At 42.0% G+C, this 22,793-nt stretch overlaps 2 protein-coding genes and 1 long non-coding RNA gene across 4 annotated transcripts in view, besides 2 other annotated features; 1 reads left to right on the top strand and 2 right to left on the bottom strand.

Annotated features, from left to right (window-relative positions):
• The window catches only part of CG32206 (uncharacterized protein), a 72,592-nt gene that overhangs the window by 3,098 nt on the left and 46,701 nt on the right, over positions 1-22,793 (top strand). The window lies entirely within an intron of this gene.
• On the bottom strand, positions 3,802-4,276 carry lncRNA:CR43966 (long non-coding RNA:CR43966). Its single transcript, NR_073951.1, has 2 exons — positions 4,242-4,276; positions 3,802-4,078 (listed from the first exon to the last, which is right to left on the bottom strand). It is a non-coding gene; the product is annotated as a long non-coding RNA:CR43966 (long non-coding RNA).
• Positions 6,162-10,863: a mobile genetic element.
• Positions 19,648-19,690: a mobile genetic element.
• Positions 19,782-22,235, bottom strand: ms(3)76Ba (male sterile (3) 76Ba; the record flags this gene model as incomplete). The annotated part of the gene is made up of 3 exons (NM_140852.3): positions 22,044-22,235; positions 21,949-21,981; positions 19,782-21,888 (listed from the first exon to the last, which is right to left on the bottom strand). Exons 1-3 carry the CDS (start codon positions 22,211-22,213, stop codon positions 19,782-19,784), a joined length of 2,310 nt encoding a protein of 769 aa, NP_649109.3. The 5' UTR covers positions 22,214-22,235.

Genomic DNA, 22,793 nt, shown 5'->3' with positions numbered 1-22,793 from the left:
AGAGGCAACTCGGCAACTAAAATGACTAATAAACATTGGTTTTGCCACTTGGCCGCACACACAAGATTCATGTTATTTATATAAGCTTCTTCCATTTTTAAAGCTAATGCCGTATGCACATTTCAATCTCGGACCGGAAAATAGAGAGAGAGAGGTGAAAGGTGGCGGGGAGAATAGGAAACTCTCGCTGATTTATGTGCTAGTTTTCCTGGCGATTTCTCGCTTTTTTCTGCGCTTTCCATTTTCGCTTTGGCCCCCTCTAACTAGTTTTTGAGAGTTGTGCACCAGCTTTTTACTCCAATTAAATTTTCATGCCATATGAGCATTTCGCACAGCAACTGGGACAACAACAAGGACGAGAGCTCACACAACGAGACGCTATTTTCAATTTCCGCTGCACAGAAGTACAGAAAGGAATGCGATTTTTAACACAATTTCACTTTGCCGGGCGAACAACAGGCTGCGAGTGTGCCACTGTGTGAGTACTTGGCATAGAAAACGTTGACGACTAAAAACAACAGGCCAGACCCCATCGAAAGCTGGCTTCCCATGCCCATTGCCACCCATTGCCACCCATTGCCACCCATTACCACCCATTCCCACCCATTCCCGACCAATTCCATCCGACTCAAAACCCGACGACCCGACACATCGACCCAGAAAACCCTTCGCCTCACTCACCGACTGACAGTTCAAGTCAAAATGCCCTTTTATTGAGATTTAAGCATTTTTGGGTCATTTCCGAATTGTGTTTGCGCAACAGAGATAGACGCTGGCGGAGCGTGAGGGCACGGCCGGCGTTTAAATATTAAAAACCTTGTAACGAAACTACTAGGAAGCCCGGAAAATCAATAACCAACAGCGGCCAGAGTTGAAGGCTAAACGTGGCGCTACAAAAATAAAAGGCATCGGACGAGCCAGTGGAAAAAAAAACATTAAGCCAACAACCAAAATGGGCATTTTGCATGCATAGATACATGAGATCTGCGAAGGATGGCCGCACATGATGAAAAAGGATACACATGGCTGCGAAAAAATGAAACAACGAAGGGGAATGAAAATGGAAAAGTTGTTAAAACGCTTGTTTTATTGGCATTTAGCCTCAGCTTGTTTGAGAACACAATATAACACGATATTGTAATGTAAATAGTTGAGCCAACAGTGTTTTTTCAACCGTACTTTTCAGCTGTAAAGTAGGGATTTTCCCGCAAGTACACAAGCGATTCAATGGGCTTTTAAGTTGCAGTGGAATTTTACACAGAATAATTGTCGCTGGGCGAATTATGAAAACAAGCTTATCGAGTTTTTATAAGGGCTATTTGTAATGAATGCCTGATTTTAATGTTTCCCAATGGCAGCACAAATCTATGGCTAATACTTAACATTTAACAAACGTCATATGTAGAATATTATTATATATTTTATGTAAGTTACAAATAATGTGAATACTCCACATTAGCCCCGAATTCCGCTTGGAACATCAATCAAATTAAAGTATCAGGCATATGTAGCACATCGCTATCCAAATGCGGAACCGGGATCCATTTGCTGGTGGATATATCAAATGTAAATTACCATAATGTGACCGACATTTTATTCGGGGCTTCCGTGAGCATCGTACTTTCACTTTGACTTTTAGCAAAGCGCTGCTATTTTATATGCCACCACCCCACTCCCCTTCCGTGCAAAACCCTTCTTTGGGCCATTTCGGCTGCTCTTGGCCCTTTCGCGTGTGTGAGTTTAATATATCGCGCCTTATAATGTACGTACTGCTGGTTGCTGTTTGCTCTTTGCCTTGCATGCTGAAAATGGAACTCGGAACTCTCGGCGTAAAAACAAATTACATGTAGGTTAGCCCCCGTTTTCCACCATCCACCACCTCTTTTTTTTTTTGAGCCATTTTGCAGTCGCTTCAAGGCCACAATAGCGGTCAGGCCGTAGTCGGTCAAAGTTGGTAGCTGTTTGGGTTTGGCTCTGCAATTATATTGTACTGTGTTCCTTTTCTTTTCTTTCCTTTTTTTTTTTGGTGGGGCCAACTCTCGGCTCTAATGAAAAATGTTCGCAGGCAGAGCGGGCGCTTTTCATGTTTTCATAAATAATTAAATTTCTCGTTCTGTTTGGCCTTTGTGCGCGGCGGGAGCGGAATAAAAAATGAAATTGAAACGGGCCCAGGGTCGCCACTAATTAGGAGCGTGTTTCGCTGGACTCGGCTTCGCTCCCAGAACGGATGCATTAAATTTGCAGGGAAAGGAGGGGAAAGTTCGAGGGTCTCCATTCAAGTGGCTTCTTGTCAAGTTGCTGTTGCCAATTATGCAAAGTTTTCGGAGCCAACTTGACGTGGCCAATTGCAAACTGAAGCACTTGGACTGGCTTTTCAACTGCTGCTGTATTTGTTTTCGATACTGCGCCCAATGGTCATTTGGCAAGTTATGACAGAAAGTAAAGTAAAATGGTTGTCTAAAAAATATTGTTAGAACATTTTACCAAATGCAGCAATCATGGTTCACAAATTGAATTTTTTAATACACTTTTCGGTGCACAAAATAGACCAATAGTTTAGTGGATCAGATTGTATGCTGCATAAATATCACTCAAAGTTTAGGACATTTTATTTGGATAATGAATGGCTTTATGGGAAAGAAATAGAAACCAATTATTTATCTAAACGGTCGATGATTATATCTAATCCTTATAAGATTTTTTGTTTGATAAATTATGCCTGAAAATGTACTAATTTCCTTGTATACATATAAATGAACATCATAATAAAACGATTCGGGATTAAGGCTATTTACAATTTGCTTGATTTTTTTAGATGTCTTTCACATATCACTATTCTTTAAGTTTAATGCGAAAATCAGAGTTTAATCCAGACAGCCTGAATAGTTTACTGATTGAAGTGGCTACAAATTTCGCCACATGGCATTTTTGTTTGCCAGCCAACTTCTCACATTGTCAGCTTGGCCACAATTACCCAAGGCAACTGAACAATCTGTAAGGGAATATATAAAACTTTGTCCTGATTAAATCGATGACAACCTTTTCCGGCGAGTTCTTCCTTTTTTCCTTTCGAGGATCGAGTGGGTTTCTTTTCTTTGCTGTATTTTGCCAGGCGAAATTGAACTGTGCCATTGGCAGGCCCAGGAGGGCTGTTGTTTTGTTGTTGGTTGCTACACTGGTCCTGCTGCCACGCCCCCTTTATCCTTGGAGAGATGTAACTTCCACGAGGTACTACGTGTCCGTTGCGCTCTGTTTGCGTGAGCCGTAGAAATGCAAGGACCTCTGCGTCTGCGGCTGCTTCATTTTTTCTTTTATTTTTTCGCCCACATGCCATTTCATTTTCCGGCTTTTCTATTTCACTTTATTTTTATTTTTGGTGCTGCCAAAGTTTATAAGTTTCGCAGAATTTTCTGCTGTGCCATCGGTTTTGGCCGCTGTCCCAAAAGTCAAGCATCAATTTGATCAACTCTTGGCGCCAGTCTTTAATATGTTTTCAATTTTTTCCCTCTTCGCATCGAACGCGAGTCTTCAGTTTCGCCATATTTCGGGGAAAGCCTCAGCCAGTTTATTGTTTTTCTGGCTCAGAGCTTGTTACACGCCATTTAGTTTTACTCTGCATATGGAAAAGAAAGCGGAAAATGTTTGCCGAGAAAATATTTCAGCTGCGCTTACAAATTTTCATTCGGATTGCAATACTTTCTTGCACATGACAAGAAGTTTGCTGTGCGTTCGCAGACAAAGTTAGTTTGGAAACGATTTTCCTGGTCACAGCAATTGCTTTTTGTGTCTCGTCTTGTTTTTATTGCCGAGCAGCTAATTTGAAAGTTTTCCCAGAAATAAGAAATCAAGAGATTGATGCCGGACAAATTGCAAAAGTCACATAAATTTCGTTAAGTCCGATACGCAACGCATCGATAAATGCATCGCATGCTAAATACTATTTCGTTCAAGTGAATTCCCATTAAAGGCGGAAAAACAGTTTTCCGCTGTCATACTCGTGTACATTTCGGCTTGGCGCTGTTCGATGAAAAATCCAGGCCAACGGACATCATTGTTATCTACCGTCCTTGGTTTGTGGCTGTCAAAAAAATGCCATCAATTAATTTTAAAAGTGGAATTATGAATGGTAAAAACTACATGCGAGTATAAGCCCGTTTATAGGTAAGCAAACAGTAAAAGAATTGAATGGAATGTGCTTGGAACGCCGCAGAAAATTTGAAACTGTTTTTGCTTTTGCTTACTTTTTGCTGGCTGTAATTTGATTTGCATAAAAACTAAATAAATTGCCAAGATAAAACTCCACAGAGCTGTGACAGCAAGTGCTCAGACAATCGAAAAAAGAGAAACGTGACACTCGGTTGCTGGCCACAGAAAATCAAGTGCCAATAAATACCAAAAATTGTGCAATAAACACGCGCCGGGCCAAAAGTGCAGGCCGTGTTGGAATCTGAAACTAGTGGGTATCGAACATCAAACTGGTTCATAAACAAGTGATTGGAAGAGGCACAGGGCCATATATACATCTATTTGTATTTGCATATCCGCAGGCAATTTGTGAAATATTTTATTGGAATTGATTTCGCTTGGCTTAGAGTGTGGAGATGTAAATAATAGAGGGAATATTATTCGAGTGATGAATATTTGGGCAGATATCCACTTTAATAAACATCGACTTTGTTGTAAGATAAAAGTATTAGAAAAACATGCAGTGCTCTCTAGAATATTAAAGGCGTAGTTAACAAATGAATCCACTGTTGTATTTACCTATAAGAAATACATTCAAATTACCAGTAAATACCGCATCTAAATGTATGCCAATAGAAATACTCTCACCCAATTACGACCACTCCTCTTTTCACTTTCTTCGCCTGCCATTCACTAGTGGGAAATTTCATTTTCTAATAGGCGCCAATATGGCTTTGATTGAACGCTCCGCAAAAACTAGGCCACAGAATTCAACAAAAAAAATAGGGGGGAAGACTAAAATTGAAGAATTGAGGCCGTCGTCGTTCGCTCCTTTCCGCGCTCTCCCTCCATTTCGCAGCATTTCCCACGATTTCCCAGCGCTGTCTCCGCATTTTCCCCCTTCTGCGCAGCTTGTCAAGTGGCTGCTTCAGAGCTCAGTGTTCTGAGCAATGTGGGCTAAGTTGAGCTCTGCTTCTCGTCTATTGATTGCATTAAAGGCGTGTTGGTTGGGAGAACCAACCAAATATTACGTATACGTACATTAAAATTCAATTTACGTCCGTTCGATTTCGCTGCTGCCGCCTGACAGCTTGAACTTTAATTAAAGCCACGAACGACAGGGTGATAAGGGTCATTGATTAGGAAACATGACCCCGAAATTGGCAAGCACGTGTGCAAGTCCCTATAAATGAAATGAAAAACCCCAGAAATCGACAAGCACACTGCATCAAAGGACATAATCAAACATCAACAGCGAGCACAGTAAATGTCGCTAATGTAATTTATTGTTCGAGGTGTCACCGCAAATGGAAACGACACCTTTTCGCTTGGCTTGGTTAATTAAAGAAATATAAATAAATTTATGGTCTGTGCACTTAAAATAAAAGAAGGTACTTTTATGGTTCCCAATTATTAATGAGATCGTTAAATAATTTGTTCTTCAATTTATCCTTATACCTTAGCTGCTTGAAATATCCTAAAAGTATGAAGTTTTCTTCACTAAGAGATATACATTGTTAAAAGGAAGCCCAACATTTCTTTGAGTGGTTCTTGATGAAGAGTCTCTTCTTGATGAAGGTGCAAGATATTGCCAAAATATTTGACTAATTAAGCCATTCAGCGCGGGACGGACTACGGTCGACTTCGTGGTTGTCTGACATTCTGGCCATAATGTTCTGGTGACACGCAAACACGTAGACAATCGTTGTCATCGGAGGCACTGACAATGGGGATTCCCCTCTTTGGGGACGAAACAGAATAATTTCGGGAGTTGGGCTGGGCATATTTGAAAGTTTTGTCGCAGCACTCCAAATGGCTGTTACTGCTACTGTCATTATTATAGTTATTTGTCAGCATTAGTAGTGCAGTGGAAAGTGGCGCTGACTAAACAAATTAGCACATTTTCGTGGTGCTATAGAATGCTATTTCTAGCTTCTGCTCTGCTGTGCCGTTTTCCCTTGCAGGTGACAGCCATTATTACAATCGATCGCCGACGTGTGAAGACGTTTTTATCGTGCTCCGCACAAAATCGGTTGTTTTGAGTGAAGTGAACGCCAAATAAAATAAACTAAATAAAAAAAATCTGAAAGCGAAAGAGACGCTCCATGCGATGCAAGATCGCTTAAATACATAGTGAATTGTTATCTTAAATAATAAAACTATGAGTCAGAATGACACTCGCGCCCAGCGTCAGCGCGAGCATGACGAACGCCGACTCTCAATTCAGCGCAACAACGCGTACTTCTCCTACGTCTCACCGACAATCCCAAACGCAGACATCGAGCGGTCAATAACCCATAGCCCAGGAAACCTTCTTCTACCAACAAATCAAGAAAGAGCGCGCTCCTGCTCTCCCGCTCTATTGGCTCCAACAGAAGCCCCGCTACCTCCAACAACAACAGCTGGAGAGGGACCGGCAGCCCGCTCTGCCTCGTCATCGGCTGCACCCGCTCACGGTCTGACTAAGTCAGCGAAAGCAAAACCGCTAGCAATAAACGGTACTGCTGCACTGCCAGCAAAACAAAACGAAAACGTAAACAAAAAAGCTGGGTCGACCTGGCAGACTGGAATGGACCGCTACATTACAATAAAGCGAAAGCTCAGCCCGGAAAATTCAGATTTGGGAAACAAGCCGAAAAATACACGCGACAACTCTACCTTGATCAAAAATGTAGCCCCTGCAAATACCAACAGATTTGCCTTGCTGGTAGATACCGCTGAGGACGTGCCGCTGGGATCCGTTGATATCGAACCGAAGAAAACAAAGCCTCCGCCAATATACATCCGCGAGAAGAGCACAAGCCGTCTTGTAAATACTTTGATTGGCCTTATTGGGAAAGATAGCTTTCATATAATTCCCCTCGTAAGAGGTACTATCAACGAAATCAAACTTCAGACGAAAACGGAGGACGACTACAGAAAAGTCACAAACTATTTTACCGCACAAAAAATAGGCTTCTACACCTACCAGCTTAAAAGCAGCAAGGGCCTGCAAGTAGTCCTGAAGGGCATTGAGTCTGATGTTACGCCCGAAGAGATAACTGAGGCGCTAAAGGAAAAGGGATTTTACGCCAAAAACGTGTTCAATATCAAAAACAGAAACAGGCAGCCCCAACCACTCTTCAAGATTGAGCTTGAACCAGAAAACAAGCCTCCTAGAAAAAACGAGGTTCACCCAATTTACAAACTCCAGCTCCTTTTGCACCGTAGGATCACGGTAGAAGAGCCGCACAAACGCAACGCTCCTGTACAATGTACAAACTGCCAAGAGTATGGCCACACGAGGTCATATTGTACACTTCGCCCGGTGTGCGTAGTCTGTGGAGATCTCCACGACTCCAAACAGTGTCAAATTAACAAAGAAAATGCATGCGAGAAAAAATGCAATAACTGTGGGGGCAATCACACAGCAAACTACAGAGGCTGTCCAATCTACAAAGAGCTGAAAATCCGTCTTCACAAAAGAATGAACACGGCGCGGGCACACCAAGGATCAGCTACCCTGATACCATCAGAGACAAATCCTGAAGTAATTTTCTCGAAAGCAGCTAGTTTCGCTCCCTGGCCTACATTCAACACTAACAAGACAACATTTGCTAACGTTTTAAAATCAGGTATGACGCCTCCAACCCAAAACTCCCGAACTCCACATGAAGTGCACACAAAATTAGACACACAACAAAACTATCACCCAGCTGCGCAGCAGGAAACAAAAACTGAAGCTATGATGCAAGCCTTACAACAGAGCATGATGGAATTTATGACATTTATGAAGACCACCATTCAAGACATGATGCGTAATCAAAACCTTTTGATACAAATGCTTGTAGCCCAACAATCAAATAAATAATGGCTACCTTACGCATAGCTACGTGGAACGCCAATGGCGTCTCACAGCGCAAACTTGAGCTAGCTCAATTCCTACATGAGAAGCATATCGACGTAATGCTTCTTTCGGAAACTCATCTCACAAGCAAATACAATTTTCAAATAAGAGACTACCATTTCTACGGTACAAATCATCCCGACGGAAAAGCACACGGTGGCACCGCCATACTCATAAGGAACCGTATGAAGCACCACTTTTACAAAGAATTTGCGGAAAATCATCTTCAGGCCACATCTATCAACATTCAGCTGGATGACAACACTCTCCTTACACTAGCGGCCGTATACTGCCCCCCCCGTTTCACAGTATTAGAAGCTCAATTCCTGGATTTCTTCCAAGCACTAGGGCCACACTTCATTGCAGCAGGCGACTACAACGCTAAACATACTCACTGGGGATCGCGACTTGTGAACCCAAAAGGAAAACAGCTTTATAAGACGATAATAAAAGCCACTAATAAACTTGACCATGTTTCCCCCGGGAGTCCTACATACTGGCCATCAGACCTCAATAAGCTGCCAGACCTGATCGACTTCGCAGTTACGAAAAATATTTCCCGCAGTTTGGTTAAAGCTGAATGTCTGCCGGATCTCTCATCTGATCACTCGCCTGTACTAATTCACCTCCGCCGATACGCAGAAAACGTGAAACCACCAACCAGATTGACCTCTAGCAAAACAAACTGGCTCAGGTATAAAAAATATATAAGTTCACATATTGAGCTAAGCCCAAAACTCAATACTGAATCTGATATAGAGAGCTGCACGTGTGCATTGCAATCCATCCTTACTGCAGCAGCTCTTACTGCAACACCCAAAATAACAAATAATACAATTAATTCAAAAAAGACCAACGTACAAATCGAGCAACTCGTCCACGTAAAACGTCGCTTACGCAGAGAATGGCAATCTTCCAGATCCCCAACTGCAAAACAAAAGCTAAAAGTAGCCACACGGAAACTGGCCAACGCTCTGAAACAAGAAGAGGACGACGATCAGCGCCGATACATAGAGCAACTCACACCAACAGGCACAAAACAAAAGTCACTGTGGCGAGCCCACACAACTCTTCGCCCACCGACTGAAACCGTTTTGCCGATAAGGAATTCATCAGGTGGCTGGGCCCGTAGTGATGAAGACAGAGCCAACACATTTGCCGCTCACCTACAAAATGTGTTCACGCCAAACCAGGCTACTAGCACATTCGCGCTACCGTCCTATCCCGTAAACCGCCATCAGCAACACACCCCAATTGTGTTTCGTCCTAAAGAAATAACTAAAATAATCAAAGACAATCTCAACCCGAAAAAATCCCCCGGCTACGACCTTATAACACCGGAAATGATCATCCAGCTGCCACATTCTGCAGTTCGCTACATAACCAAGCTCTTTAATGCCATCACCAAACTTGGTTACTTTCCACAACGATGGAAGATGATGAAGATCATAATGATTCCAAAGCCTGGTAAGAACCACACAGTCGCTTCATCTTACAGACCAATAAGTCTACTCTCATGCATTTCGAAACTATTCGAAAAATGCCTGCTGATCCGACTTAATCAACATCTGATATACCACAATATAATCCCAGCCCACCAATTTGGATTTCGCGAAAGCCACGGAACCATTGAACAGGTGAATCGTATTACAACGGAAATAAGAACTGCATTTGAATATCGCGAATACTGTACAGCAGTATTTTTAGACGTATCCCAAGCATTCGACAAAGTCTGGCTCGACGGCCTAATGTTTAAAATTAAAACATCCCTACCCGAAAGCACACACAAACTTCTAAAGTCTTACCTCTATGACAGAAAGTTTGCAGTGCGGTGCAACACTGCCACTTCCACTGTTCATACAATTGAGGCTGGAGTCCCCCAAGGCAGCGTTCTTGGGCCAACCTTATACCTCATCTATACAGCCGACATCCCTACAAATAGTCGCTTAACGGTATCCACATTTGCCGACGATACAGCTATCCTTAGCCGTTCAAGGTCCCCTATCCAAGCTACAGCACAGTTGGCACTGTACCTCATCGACATTGAGAAGTGGCTCTCTGACTGGCGAATAAAAGTAAACGAGCAAAAATGCAAGCACGTGACGTTTACGCTAAACAGACAAGACTGTCCTCCGCTCTTGTTGAACAGCATACCACTCCCGAAAGCAGACGAGGTAACGTACCTAGGAGTACACCTAGACAGAAGACTCACATGGCGCAGGCACATTGAAGCCAAAAAAACCCAACTTAAACTCAAAGCCAACAACTTACACTGGCTCATCAACTCTGGTTCTCCGCTCAGCCTAGATCACAAGGTCTTGCTCTACAATTCTATATTGAAACCAATCTGGACCTATGGCTCACAGTTATGGGGCAATGCCAGCAACAGCAATATTGACATCATTCAGCGAGCACAATCAAAGATTCTGAGAACCATCACTGGGGCACCGTGGTACGTTCGGAGTGAAAACATCCAAAGAGACTTAAATATCCCATCAGTTACCAACGCAATCACGGAACTTAAGGAAAAATACCATAGCAAGCTTCACACGCACCCCAACCACCTAGCGCGAGGTCTAATCCAGCTCAGCAGCCGTTCCCGTCTCCGGCGAAAGGACCTACCAACCCAGCGAATAAATTATTAGGGCCGTTTAAACATAGAACAGTTGGAAAAATAATACAACTGTTCAAAAAATACTTGTTATAGTTAAGATTTTTAAACTTATTGTTAGTTCTTATACAAGAAGATTCAATAAATAAAAGCAAAGTAAAATAAAAAAAAAAAAAAAAAAAATGGGCGGTGGCCATTAGTTTGCAGGGTGGATTTTCAGATTTCGGGCTTTAGGGGCGCATAATGAGGAGGGTTTCACGAATGTGGACTGAAAATCTGCGCAAATTGGGCCAGTTTTCTCCCCGTTGGGTCTGCAATAGCTTTATTCTCAGCATATTACCGAAAAATTACTAAATAAGTGGGCGCAATGAGTTCCAGTTACGTGTTAGTGTTCAAAATGGAATTGGGTTGGGTATGTACCAACGCTCTCCTTGCCAAATTAACTATATATCCATGAAATGAGTGAACAAATGGGGAGATCCGTGCACAGTTTCCCAACTATGAGTTTTTGGTAAATTCTGTAGGTTTTTGTTTTTAGATAGATACTCTAAATTGATTTCATTACACCTTGAAGATAATTAATTTAATGTACTCTGCTGAGGAAGTAGATTCAACTTCAGTTAAAACTTTAATTTCCAATAGTTAATTTTATAGTAGTTATTTTCAATATTGAAGATGTATAAATGTATTTAATATGCACTGTAAGAAAAAGTTAATTACCCAAGGTACAGAGATGGATTACTAACTATCCCCTAATTTAAGAACTCTTATAAATATAAATTAAACACAGTTGTAGAAAGTAATTAATCAAATTAATTGTGCCATCTTTCACGGATGAAACTGGGCAAAAACTGCTCTAGAAAATGTAATCAACTTGAATTTCAATCAGCCATTAAATTTAAAAAATTGCCCCAGCTAGTTATGCACATTTTACAGTCTCTGTTTTATGGCAGGCACATTCCCCAGATTCCCCCAGTTTTTCCCAGCTGTTTACATTCTTTCACTACGCCAACTCTGCCAACTCTGCCACCTCTGCCACCTTCCCCCACTCTCACCTCGACTACCTATACTTTTAATTAAAGCCACAAAAATGCAGCACACAGGAGAAAAACAAGGTGAGAGACACGTTTTACTGCAACCAATTAAACCGTAACGAATACATTATAATTTTATTTTTATTTTAATATTTATGTGTTTTCGCTATGCGCCCCAAGTGAGCACCTGACTGTGTGTGTGTGTTTATGTGGGTGTGTCATAAAACGGCGCCCAATTACTTAAAACTAACGAAAAATCCCCCTCTAGTGTCCCCAGATCCCTGAAGTCGTGAAGCTTTCCCTCCGCAAATATAAATATCACACCTTTCCAGCCGCCCCCACATATCCGTTTTAAAATGGATGTATACACCCTAGTTTTCCTCCAAGACAATGAAAGCAACTACAACTACAACTACGCAGCCTTGCTTTTCCTGGCTTCGGCTGCGTGTAGTGCAGTGTATTCCGAGTAATCAAAAATGCAAATCGAGCCCATGAATTTCGTATTAGTTTTTAGCCTGCCAGGACGAAGGGTGGGCCGGGGGGGGGGGGGGGGGCGGTTGGCGGTAGTGTTTAGGCCACGCGGATTTTAGGCTAACGAACACACGTACTCGACTCCGGCCGTATCTCTTGTCTCCCCACTGCTGTACGTGTAACAAATTTGTATCAGTTAGGCCGTGGCCAGGAGGATTGGAGGATTGCGCGGACTGGAGGATTGGATCGTTCCCCGGCAGCGTTTACCTAGTTTACCCATGGCAGCATAACCGAAATCTACGGAACCAAAAAAAAAAAAAGGTAGAAGTACACGAAAATAGTTATCGGCAGTGCGCGTGAGGCAACAGTTGAAATCAGAGGCATGGTTGCGTGAGGCCAATTAGGAGCTGCGTATTTGTACCGCCCGAGGTCGAAAAACGCTGGAAAAACTCAATACTCTATATTATTTTAAAGCATTTTCCGTATCAAGCTTCGTTTGATATTCTAAAGTAGAAGCAGACATGCTGTGTCTGTTTTTTACCATACAATCCCACATTTAACCATGTAATTTAATATCTAAACTATACAATGTGTTCCTTTTGTTCTTGGGAAAACAATTTGTACATTGAGGTCTATCCTGTGATATCCTTATAAAATTATCTCGTAGTTAATGTAAACAAAAACTCTCCTTGCGGAGTATACACTCTCACGATGCCACCTCTGCGATCCAGGACACGAGGCTTAGCGCGAAGTGAGGCCTGTGATTTGTGGCCTCTGTTGGTTTTTGACTCGGGATGATCCTGTGCCAGTGCCTCCACCCAGCTCCATTTGGGCCCAATGTACGTGACGCGCATTTCCGCCTATCAAATATAAAGTGCCAGCAATTTATATTTCAACGCAGCGGTGGGCGGGGCGGAATTCTGGCAGTCAAAGCCAAGCAAATCAATGTAAATATTTTTAAGGAAGCGCAGCCACAGCAAAGGAGGCGAAGGCGAGAGGTTAAAGCGATTGTGGACTGAAAAATGCAGGCCGAGTCAAGAACTGCATTTGTCGGCTTTCGAAAGCGCTCCTCTTATTTTTCCCTTCCGATTTTCCTTTTTTCGGTTGCTTTCTGCTGCCTCCCCCTCCCCCCTGGCTACACCCACTAGCAGTGGCATTTTCAATTTTACTTTATATGCAAATTTGGCATTTTGTAGCAACTGCTGCCATTGATAGCTCTCGGTTTCCCTCCAGTTTCCAGTCCAGTCTCCGCTATATTTTTCAGTTTGCTTCCGCAACGTAACCCATTCGGAACCCGGGTCTTTAAGCCAGCTTTACTTGGGGCGGCCATTGCATTTGAATTTCTATAAATTTTTCATTTTCCATTTAGTTGCAATGGCACGCCACAAAATAAAAGCAAACGTTTGTTTCCAATACAAACTAAGTCCCTCGAACATTCTTGCACTGTTTTTAAGGCTGTTTTTCTTTAATTTCAAATAATGCCATATACTGTATTTTTGTGTGTTGCGGATTCGGAATTCAAAACTTACCTATCAAAGCAATTCTGTATGATATGTATAAGTGAAATATGCTTAAATTGTGGACACAAGCTTTTAGTTTATCTTGAAATCATATAGCAGCTTTTAAACGCTTGAGTTAAGTGGCAGGCAATTAGTTTAGTGAGATTATAAGTTATTCTTTGATTTGTATTTCTGTAGACTTTTCTGGACTCCCAATATTTTATTAATAAAATTACGGCTCATACTTATGCAAATGGATTAGAAATCAATATATAATGATTTAGTAATATATATCACGAGAAACGATATATATTTTTTTTGTTTTTATCTGGCTGACCTCGAATTCCTACGAAATGTTTCTACTTCTATCTGTATTGATGAAGTAATCAATGCAGGAGCCGTTATGGCGTAAATACGCCATAAATATACCCTAAAACTGTGGCACTGTGGCACGTAGTATTCATTCATACACCATCTAAAAGCCGCATTTTCCCACCAACTGCCATTAATCTCGGGTTCCTCCCATAGTCGCCACACGTAAATGGGGACCTCAGCTCCCTGGAATCGCTTCTATCCGCTTGGATCCCCAGAAACCCCCATATCCCCCTGGCCACACACTAATGGCACTCTGATGCTGCTAACAAAGTCTAAAAATCCGACCGAAAACTGTTTGCCATCGCTCGACTCTGTCGCCGCCGCAGGCGATGGGCAAAAGTGTCAAAGTGCTAAAGTATGTTCAAAGATTCATAAGATTAAATGCAAAAGCCTATCTCTTTCTCCCAGCACAGAGGTCTGTATAGACATCTCTGTTCGTCCTTGTGGTGTCTACTAGACAGCCAAATTCTGCCAATAATAATAGGTAAGCCAAATCCCAAGACACTTTAAGCAGAAGAGAACAAAATGTATGGATATACGCATATACATATATTAAGGTAAACATTCTAATAGATCTTATAAAATAAAAAATTGACAAGAAATACTCCTACCCCGTAGTTCTAACAGCTAGAATGTATTAAACGCATCTCACACAGGGCGTATACTCAATGTGTGTACGGCCTAGACGATGGGACCTCTTATGTCCTGTTCGAAGGAAGCGAATGGCATGAAAGGCAAAGAAAAGCCAATGTCTAGTCCAGGCGCCGAAGGCTACCGACGTCGTCTAGCCAGTCCTTGAACTCACCTCGGGGTTTTCATTTGGCCACGGCCAATGCATTGCATCGCCGGCATTAGCATTTCCCCGAAAGTTCATTGCCCTGCGGCTTTTCATTTTCTCCATTTTGTTGTAAGAAATAATTCGCGCAGATAGCGTGAATTTCAATTTTCGCCAACCTCTTCCGCTTTTCTTGCTCTGTTTGGAATGCCGCGGCGTAGTGAGCGCGAAAAATTTAAATTGAAAATGCAAAATGCTCATATGCAATTTGTTTGGAAGAAAAGCTGAGGGGGCTTTGGTCCTTTTTACAGTTTGCCGGGCATAAAAATCCACGACGGTCTACATTGTTGTCAGTTTGTAGCTTTGGCTACAATCGTTTGCTTTACGACCACACCCTCATACACGCACACACATGCACACACACACACACACACAGGACAAGAGCATTTGGCATTTTATGCGAAATGTTTCCCCGGCGAAGGAGCCGTCGGGATTCGGCATTATAGTTGTATGAGATGCCGGCCCTTCTTCTGTTACCAATTCCAACTTCGGCTGCAAATTCCCGCCATTCCACTCTTTCGCCAGGCTTTAAAATTAAGTTTACATTTTTAATGGGCAAAAGTCCGTGCCCTTTGGCTTTGCAACGGCGTCAGTTTTATGTTTGCCAACTTTAATGGTCCTGACTTTCGGTACTCCGCTCGCAAGTTGATAGTCAGCATGAGAAATAGTGGAAAAAGACATACGGAACAGTAGTATGTGGCAAATAAGTCATATCATATGGCAAATGATGGGAGCGTAGAGGACGTCACTTGGATAAGGACTCCGCAAGGGATTTTGATTAAATTCATGGTCAGGGATGTGGAACAGGATGTTGGATTAACTGTCGGGAAGTGGACAATTTCAGCTTTGTAATCCGTTTCTTGCAACACAATTTTTAAGAGTAAATATACTGTTAGGCAATCACATTCATTCATTCAAACTTATATGTCATTTTTTGGAGAGGATGAGTTTTTTTCTCAAATTTTCAAAGCCATTCCATTTAGACTTTTTTATCTAATTTCCATATACTTTACCCATTGAAATTTCTTTTAAGTTTCCTTTTATTTGAATGCGAGATAAAACCCATTTAAATCCACGGAAATAAATTACTTACTTATTCCCACATTTCCAATCAGCTAGAAGGATTGTCATAATAATAAGATAATAAACTCTACTCGCTGTGGTTGATCACGGCAATCATTCTTCTAGCTTCGATTGCGAGATCTATTCTTTATAACAGCCTTTCTTTTGATTAATTGGCCTAGTTGATGCCCAATCGTATGCTACTCATACGCCGCGTTGTCAGCGGCGAAATTCATCACGGCGTGTAATCAAAGTTCGTACTTCTCAAACCCCCCTCGATTTGCGAAACTCGATGGAGCCGCGTTGGCCAAATCACGTTGCAATTGCCACAGACGAAGCTGGAGCGCAAACGAGAGGAGAAACGAGACTCATTAGAGCGAAGCGTGATGCGTGACACCAACTTTAAATTGTGCAAAGACAGGCGACAGGACCTCTGTCCTTTTCCCCGCATCCCTCGCATCATCCACCGCCGGCTGCCGACCATTCGCATTTCCATCGCATTGCAGCGTAATCTTGGCCATTACTCAAAAAGAAGCTTCTCACGTAGACTGCGAGTAAAAGAAGCGCGGAAAAAATTGCAACCATCGCTACACCAGAAAAAATTTTCTATTCTAAATTGACTGAACCACAAAGTCCGTGATTAAAAACATTTTAATTTTTGTTGCTTAGAAATTATGAACTGGGGAAATTAATTTATATATAAATATATATGCGACGTGTCCTAAAGTCCTTTTTCCAAAAGAAATATTTTTACAATCAGATGGTGTAAATGACTTTTTTTAAAATCGCTATCTGGCTAAGGAAGTGTATAGAAAATTGATCGGTATTTTTAAACAAATTTCTGAGCAGTAACTGAACATATTTTATGTGATTTTCAAACAGTATAGCAAATGCCAAAGTTAACTTCAGAGCCCAGCAGGCTGTTCTCCACTTTTTTGCTGGTGTATGTGGCGCTCTGCGGGTGACGCTCTTAGTCTGTTTGTGTTTGTGTTGCCGTTTTGCCGGTGGCACCTCCCCGTTACCCATGCTCTTCGGTCACCCTCGCAGCGCGCCACGCCCCTCGGGCTTACGCCTCTGTCATTGGCACAGTCGCGTGGTGGATGCTGCCTTTGAAATCGGGATCCACTGGCAGTTCAAGTCCCCCGTGCCTCCTCTAATGGCTTTGTTATGCTAATTTCCCGACGCCTGCTGGCCATTGGAGTCGCCTTGAGCCCCTTTTGATCCTGTTTCTTATTAATTTAATTATAAATATTATTATTTTTTACGTTTCCTGCCTTTTTGTTGGTGGCGATTGCTTAGTAACAGGAAATGGAAAACATTCCAAAGTCAACATTTGCACAGTGATTTGGTTTCTAATTTCAGTTAAGTGTGCGGAAAATGGCCAAATTAGTGCATAACTAATTATATGTATTAAATCAGTCCAATATTATTTTTCTGCGGTAGTTAGTTAGTTAGTACAAAATCATTGATGCCTTAACAAACTATATGTATGCCCAACTATTGATATCCAATATTCTCTTTCTGTGGGCTGCGTTATTCACTTTTCTGGATGGCCCAGATGCGTTTATTTACTGATGTGAGACCAAAGGACATCGTTATCATGGGCTTACCCATTTGCTCTCATGTTCCTGCAGAAAAAGTGAAACTCTGTCATTTGGTGAAAGGGACTTAGCTGGAAAGCCCTTCATAAGCGTCGCATAAATTCTTTGTCAATTGTGGCAAATTCTTAGCCATCCAGTTGGCCAACCGTCCTGTAGTTTGTGTCCTTTTTCTGTTTCATCTCGTTTTGCTCTACTTCTTCCTTTCTAATTGTGCCATGTGTCCAGGCTTCCGAGTCTTCAAATTGTAACTAGAATTTGATTGTGCCGAGGAATGGAAGTGCATTGATTGGATTAGCTCGAGAAAAGCCGACTGCATGTGGCCATAAATGAAATGGAAGACCTTTAAGTCAGGGAAAGCTGCAGATGCAGATGGCCAACAGTGGCATTGGGAAATCGAAAAGCTGGGAAATCTTTTTGACTAGTGGCTCTCTGAAAGTAAAAGGATAAGAGGCTGAGTGAATCGGTGTGTTCCAAATTTAATTCGCATGCTAAACAAATACAATTGAGAGCCATAAAATGTGAGCTACAATAGTCAAAATAAACGGCTTTGAAAGTTGAACATTAAGAATATGTAATTGCAATATCGATTTTAAATTAAAAATTGTATAAAAAATAACTATAATATCCAAGTGCGCTCCTTTGCCTAATACATATCTACATCATATTTATTTTAAATTTATTAATGCACATTTAGGGGTATAAATATTGTTGTTGATGTAATTGTATCTTTATTCAAGTACTATCCTGGAAGTAGCCTTTTTGATGTTTCTTCTGTGGAGCTTCTTCTATTGTTGCTTGTCAGTCTTTCTTCCGGGCTCTTTTGGACTGCTTTCTGGCCTTGGTTTTTCCTGTTTGTAGGCATGTGGCTAAGGAATGGCTTACAAGCCGGTTCCTTGTTTTTTCCTGGCCATCCTTTTGGCCCGAGGGACGACTATCCGATTATCTTACGACTTTCCTTCGGCTCCTTTCTTATCTCTGATTATTATCCTTCTAGCTCAGGAGCTCAGGAACTGCCTCATTCACGATGTACGGCTGCTTGTAAGTGCATTCTTAAGCTCAATCAAACCGGATGTTGGGCGGAATATGCATTGAATTAAGTGGGCGAAATTCGTATTTTTGTGGCTCCTGCTCTCCTGGAAAGCCAGTAGAGTCTTATAATTAGAATTTCCTGAGCCCGGAATCCCTTATGCCCATAGGTGCATTCCTCTGCAGAATTTAAATGTCCCTTCACCCGAGTCGACTTGTGTGTGCGCGCTCGACGTTCAAGTGAAACTTTAGACATAAAAGCCAGACCCCTCGGAATCCTTTTTTTCTGTGTCCACCCTTTCGGGCCGCATTGTTGTTGCTGGCTAAAGCCGTGCAGACATTTGGACCCAACTACTTGAAGTTTTATGCCCCGTTTCCTTACTTATTTTTCCCTTTTTTCCTGCCACATGGGAGGACTTTATGGCGCATACGTGTGGGTTCCTTTGGGCGCATATTGAAAAGCCAGCATTGTTTGTGACTTTGAAACAAACTGAGGGCGAAAGCACATTTTCTTCTTAGCCCTCAACCTAATGGCAGGTGCCAGGAAAATAAGAGGCTGGAAAAAGCGAGCGTGAATAAAACTGTTATCGGTCTGCGTGCTCAAAAGCGCACTTGATTGCTCAAATCCTTTGTGTATCCCCTTTTAAGCCTTTTGTTTTCCATTATGCGCCGGAAGTGTTGTAAACACTTCAGCGCAGGACACCAGCCGAAGCCGATGCCAAAGCGAAAGCCACAGCAACAATAACAGTAGACCAGTGGCAACTGAAAGGGGGAAGGAAAGTCCAGTTCCAAGACGATGTCTCAAGCGGTACTTCTTTCGAAGAAAAAACCAAATTAACTTTCTGCTGAGACAAATGTTCGAGCCAAGGAAAAGAAACGAAATTTGGATGACAACAAATTTAAAACTGTTTTGAGGGACTGAAAATATTTAGAGAGAAACAAGTTATACGGATTACATCGCATACCCTTGCGAAGGGTATGCTGATTTCAGTCAGAGTTTGCAACGCAGACAAGAAGACGACCATCTGAAATATATATATTATTAACGAGTATTAACATCCGATTTCCACTTGCTGAGTAACGGGTATTTGTTAGTCGAAGAACTGCAATTTTTGCCCAAACTTTCTTAGCTTTATTAACATTACAGTTTTATTTTATGTTTTCAACGTGCCGGATACATTATTATCAGTTCAGTTTTAGTCTACTATTTCCTTTTTGATGACATCTATGGTGGCCCTTCGGTGATTGGCCGTAATGGGGTACACTTTCTTTAGCATATTATCCGCCTCACCAGTGGTCATGGCAAACACCTGAATCATTCCCGTCTCATGAACACGGGCTACCACCCCGGGAATTGTCTTGTCCACGTAGTAGACATACTTCATATGGGGTTCTGGACAAATAGCGCATGACTCGATGAACTCCGGCAAAGAGATGCCCCATGGAAAGTGGGCACAGGAAATGAGACGAAGGTGTAGAAGCTTGTTTGAGGGATCGGCTTTAAAGTTCGGCTTTCCAGCAATCCTAAGCAATAGATCCCGTTGGGTTTCTGCCAGCATCGCATGGCCTCTTCCATTGATTATCAAGACACTGCCATCGGACCAAATCCAGGCAATTTGTGAGGCCTCATACCGCGCTTGGATCACATCTATGTCTCTATTGTAGACGGCGTTGCTTAGGTTATTAACCGCAATTCCAAGACACAAATTTCTGTTCATATTTAGTGTGCAATACGTTTTGCAAAAATTCATCTCGACGCGCAGGCGCAGTTGCTCCACCTTGCGCCTGTTGGGACGCCTTAGGATTCTGATCCTCTGGAGGCACTGGTCCAGATGAACTGGCAGAGGCGGAAGCAGCACACATCTTCTCAAATTCTCCGCCGACTTTAATCCAAACCGCTTGTTCCACTTGGAGCGGATTCTCTTAGCTTGGGGATCCCTAAACTCTGTCATATTTTGGTCGACGATGTCCTCAAAGTCCTCGAGGCGAACTGTGAAGCTGTTCTGCCATCCAGATTCCGGTGAGACTTTTTTATTGCTTTCTCCCAGGACTCGGGGTTTCAGTTGTTGCTTGCTAATCTCGGATTCGAAATCAATACCCTCGGGTTCTGCAGAATCTGTTTTGCTGGAACTGTCCTCATTGATGAGAAGTTGCAGTTGTTGGGAAATGGTTTCACTGCATTGCTGTAGCCAACCCTGTATATCTGCCTCGTCCTCTGGCTTGGGGGGTAATGGTTTAATGTCTTTGACCTCAAGGATAACAGGCTTTTCTGGTTTATTCTCAATAAATGGAGTTTCTTTTTCTGGTTCCTTTTCCAGAATATTATCGATGGGAATCTTCTCGTCGAGTACAGATTTCCACGGCTCAGGCTCAACAAAATCTGGTTTCTGTGCCAATTCCAATAATTTTGGTGGAAACTTTTTCCAAACATTCTTATCCTGGGGTATAAGATCCTTGGGTTTCAGTAAATCAAACAGAAGATCCCGATTCTTTTCTGGATCTCTGGCTAGTCTAAATAGCATATCGTACTCATCTATATCACTGTGGGGTTCGCTTAGCCCTTCCTTTTTTATCCATTCCTTGATGGCCCGCTGCTCTTCGATTTCAATGGTAAAGTTAGCAAAGGAGACTTCTTCATTGTCTAGAATCCGAGGCTTTTGGGGTTCATTTCCTTTTCTTTGCTTTTCTTTTAAATCGGATTCTTCCATATCATTATGAGGATTGTGGAGCACCTCAGACTCTAACCACTGATTCAAGACCCTCAGCTCATTCTCTCCAATCTGTCTATCCCAGCCAGTTTCGAAAATATTTTTATTCGTTTTCGTCGGAAACTTATTGGAATTTTGAGAGTCCGTTGAAATTGGAGGCGGAGTTTTGGATACCTCCGAATTCGTCATGCAACACAATGGCCATACGGCATCCGAGAGCTTTATAATTCCCATCTTCACATTCAAGTAACTGCCCCATATATCCTCCGGCGATGGCGTATCTATGTCAATATCATCCACAAAGCTCCTGGAAATGGGTGACATCGGTCGAAAACGGCGATCAAACAACCAAAGTGAATCCATTGGAAGATTTAGTTCTATATAGACGGGGGCTCTTGAAACATCTTGGAGTTTAGTTGGAAATGTTATTGCCTCTTTAGGGAATCGTCGGGTCTTGGCAATCCTCGATGTCTTTGGAGGTTTCATTGGACTGTCTTCGTAGACGACTTTCATGGGATCCGCATGTTCGTCGGGGCCAAAGTCCATAACAACCTTACCAGCACGGAACTTGGTGGGCAGCGGCTTTGGGTCACGTCTACTTAAATCGAAATAAATTTTAATTAATCGTTTCCAAAATTAAATGCATATGGCTTACCGGCATAATAGTTGCTTTACTATTGGAAAAGCGCTGAATACGTAGTTATATTTATGTATATATATTAATTATGATCGTATTTTTAAATTTCTCACCTGGAGGAGGTATGGTTATTATATTCCTGGAATTCATCCTGCTTGTCGATGGTGTCTGTGCTCTTCCTCTTACGGTTGTTCCCCTTGTCATCGCGGATCGTACGAGTATTAAGAAACTCAAGATCTTCGCACTCATCTGAATCTGAATCAAACATCGAAGGTCGTGGCATTTTGTGAGAAATGAATTTGAATTTATTTTCAAATGTCATTTTTCTCCACGTACTCTACAACTCTATAAGTGTTGCCGCCTTAAGTTATTATAATATATCCTATCGGAAATAATTTAATTACATATTGGCTTAAACAATCGAATACTTATTAAAAACAAAATGGGCACATAGATTGTTATTTTTTGGTATATTAGCATTACATTTGACTTCCTTTTTCAAAAACGTTGTCTCTAAATCCTAAAATTTGATTTCGTTCTTAAAAAATTAAATTAAAACAAGAGGAGGGATAGGAAATAGAGAGAATGTATTTAACAGTAAGAAACATGCGCTTGCAGACTTGACGACGTTTTTTTTTTATAAAAAATAACGCAAGAAGACGGTACACGGAAATAAAGCATAATAATGTGCCACGACAATTCAGCGTCTGTGAAAAGGGGGGCTTGGGGGAAAAGCGACGCGTGCCAAACGGGAAAACACTCATAACGCTTCGCTCCCCATTTTCCCGGTCCTCTTCTTCTTTTGAGTCGGACCCTCGTGGCTTTCTCCTGTCAATATGCTTCCCGCTCGACTTGTGCTATAA

The sequence above is a fragment of the Drosophila melanogaster genome, chromosome 3L (assembly GCF_000001215.4).
Source record: "Drosophila melanogaster chromosome 3L".
In the NCBI taxonomy this organism is placed as follows: domain Eukaryota; kingdom Metazoa; phylum Arthropoda; class Insecta; order Diptera; family Drosophilidae; genus Drosophila; species Drosophila melanogaster.
This window is presented reverse-complemented; position numbering and strand designations above follow the sequence as displayed.